The 2,777-nt window shown below is 39.0% G+C and overlaps 1 protein-coding gene across 1 annotated transcript in view; it reads right to left on the bottom strand.

Annotated features, from left to right (window-relative positions):
• Window positions 1–2,777, bottom strand: part of agap2 (ArfGAP with GTPase domain, ankyrin repeat and PH domain 2) — a gene marked incomplete in the record, with an annotated part of 25,145 nt that overhangs the window by 7,402 nt on the left and 14,966 nt on the right. The window contains 1 exon segment of the mRNA XM_035657512.1: window positions 1,823–2,102. Within this exon segment, the coding sequence (XP_035513405.1) occupies window positions 1,823–2,102 (280 nt within the window).

Below are 2,777 nucleotides of genomic sequence, written 5' to 3'. Positions count from 1 at the left end.
ATTTTATAAGGAGTACGGTCCAGAGCTGCTCTATTTGAAAAGTGTCCTTTTGGTATGAATTGGCTCTATACAAATAAAACTAAATTGAACAAGCAACTTTCATTTGAAGTTGATTCTGGCGCCCCCTGTGGACAACAGCGTTAGTGCTTCTACTGCCTCTCGTCTTAGTCTTGTCCATTTCCTGTGTTTCCACCACATCTGAAGACGTGCCTGCCAGACTGTGACCTGCCAGTTTAGGCAAATGAGGCAGATGATTCAATGAAAAAAGAGGAAACAACAGTGCAGAGTCGTGTTGTTTGTCTGTGTCTCTGATTTTTGAGTTGGTTGCAATGAATGAAATTGAAACAGAGACAAGCAGAAGTGGAGACTGAAAACTCACAAACTCACATCTCCATAGTGATGATCTGCAGAGTGTTAGTTAGTGTAAGTATGAGGCTGCGAAAGAACAAGGAACTTTATTTTTAAAGCAGCTACAAGGAACTATCATTTTGTGTTGATGTTGGTGCCGCCTGTGGACGAAAGCGGTAGTGTTTCCACTGCCTCGTTTTATCTGTTTTCAAGAACTGAAATTAACTAAAAGTCAATTTCCTGTGTTTCCACCACATCTGAAAAACTGTCTGGGGTCTGAGCTGATTCATTGAAGAAAGAGGAAACACTGTCGGTGTATTTACCCTCACACGTCTCTGGTGTTTGAGTGGTTGGAATAAATTAAATTAAACAAGCAGAAGTGGAAAAGGAGACTGAGAACTCACAAACCCTCATCTCCACAGTGACGATCTGCAGAGTATTTTATGTTTTTTTAATTTCTGCTATATTATGAGGCTGCGAAAACAAAGGAAGTTTCATTTTGTGTTGATTTTGGCGCCCCCTGTGGAAAAATGCAGCAGTGTTTCCATCAGACATTAAGAATAACTATGTAGAAAAAACTTCTCAGTGATGGTCTTGTTTGTGTATGTAGGTCATGTAGAGGCATCAGAAATAAATTGAGACGGTTGCATAAGACAAAGATTCCTCTGTGTCATGTTTAGTTACTGAATATTAAATTATAGGAAGTATCTATTTACACTTCCTTATTTTGTAGATGAAGTTCGACACAACTAGAAGCAGCTTTGTTTGACCAATCAGCAACATTCAACCCTGCAAACTCCTTTGTGATACTTCCTAAAAGATCAGAAAACTATTATCAGGAACATTTACATAAAGTATTAAATTTAAAAGTAAAATGTCTGTTTTTTACTGTTATATCCGATGTTTTTGGACTAATATTACTGCTGCTTTAATGTGCATTTTACTGCTGTAGATGTTTGGTTAAGCTCATTTTAACTACTTTATATACTTTTGGGTAGCTTTGATCCACAACAATAAGATTGAGGGGCAAAAAAACATAAAATTCTTGATGCATTTATGGTGAAACAGCTTAGTCAGGAATAGGATTAGCACCCTGGAGGTCACTTTATTGTGCTTTATCTAGCGTAGGGGCATCCAAGAGGGTGTGTTTATCCAGATAAAATCTATGTTGACAATATGCAGACGATTACAGACTGTATCTTTGACAGATTTAATTTCTATAATGATATAATATACAGATCTGGATACAGATCCATAAAAAGCCAAATATTTGCCTCTGAAATGTAGTGGAGGGAAAGTGTAAAGTTGCATAAAATTTAAACATGTATCGTACAAGTTTGTACTTAAGTAAAGTACTTAAATGTACTCAGTTACATCCCGCCACCGTCTATGTGCCTTTGTCTTGTCTTATGTGGGCAGCTAATAATAAACAGAGGGCAAAGAGTCAAAGAAGGGCAGTAAAAATCAAACGCACCCAGACGAGCAGCTGGGTCATGACTACATCTCCCAGCTGACAAGCAGCGTGCAGGGCCGTGCGAGGCAGTGAGGTCGACCCGGCCAGTTGAGCATTGATCTGGTCCTTGGTGCTGTGGGCCAGGAGGAGCAGCAGTCTGGGCAGATCTCGCTCAGTCACTGCGGAGAGCAGCCACACCGGCATACTGTCCTCTGGAAGCTGGGGCCCCGGAGGCGGCTGGAGGGTCGCCACAAACGCCCGCTGTTCATACTTCGCACGAATCCACGACTCTCTCTCCTCACTAGTGAACCAGACACAGACAGGAGATCCAGTCATGATTAATAGGAATATACACACTTTAATATCTCATGATGAGCTATCCACAAACACTTGAATGCATCAACAGGAACCACCCACATTAAGCACTTATGAACAATCTTTAATGTCTGTCATCAACTAGAACTCATCCAACTAATGTGTAAACAGACAATTAATGAGTAACAGTTATATGAATATTAAAAGTGAAGCATTTATTTACTATATTTTATTATATGTATTTATTAATTTATAAATTAACTTTATAACAACTGAGCAAACTGCATCCACTGACGAAGGTAAACTGTTGTTTCATAATGAAACCTCGATGCTCATCATGTCTCTACAGAGTTTTAAACCCACATGTGAACGATCTGTACAAGTGTATAAACATTTAATAAATTTAACTGTAAGGATTTATTCACACGTGCAGTCATACAATATTAAATATGATTACAGCTATCAAGCTATGCGTGGTTACAAGTCATCACTAATTCATAAACTGTTAACAGTAGTTATGGATGAGTCATAGGAGAGGTTTTAATTGGTGAGAAACACATTAATAAATGGTAAATGGACCTGTACTTGTATAGTGCCTTTCTAGTCTTCCGACCACTCAACACCCTTTCACACACATTCACACAGCGATGGCACAGTCCAT

This window comes from Morone saxatilis, unplaced genomic scaffold (assembly GCF_004916995.1).
Source record: "Morone saxatilis isolate NCDOM2014 unplaced genomic scaffold, NCSU_SB_2.0 Contig15, whole genome shotgun sequence".
Taxonomy (NCBI): Eukaryota; Metazoa; Chordata; class Actinopteri; family Moronidae; genus Morone; species Morone saxatilis.
This window is presented reverse-complemented; position numbering and strand designations above follow the sequence as displayed.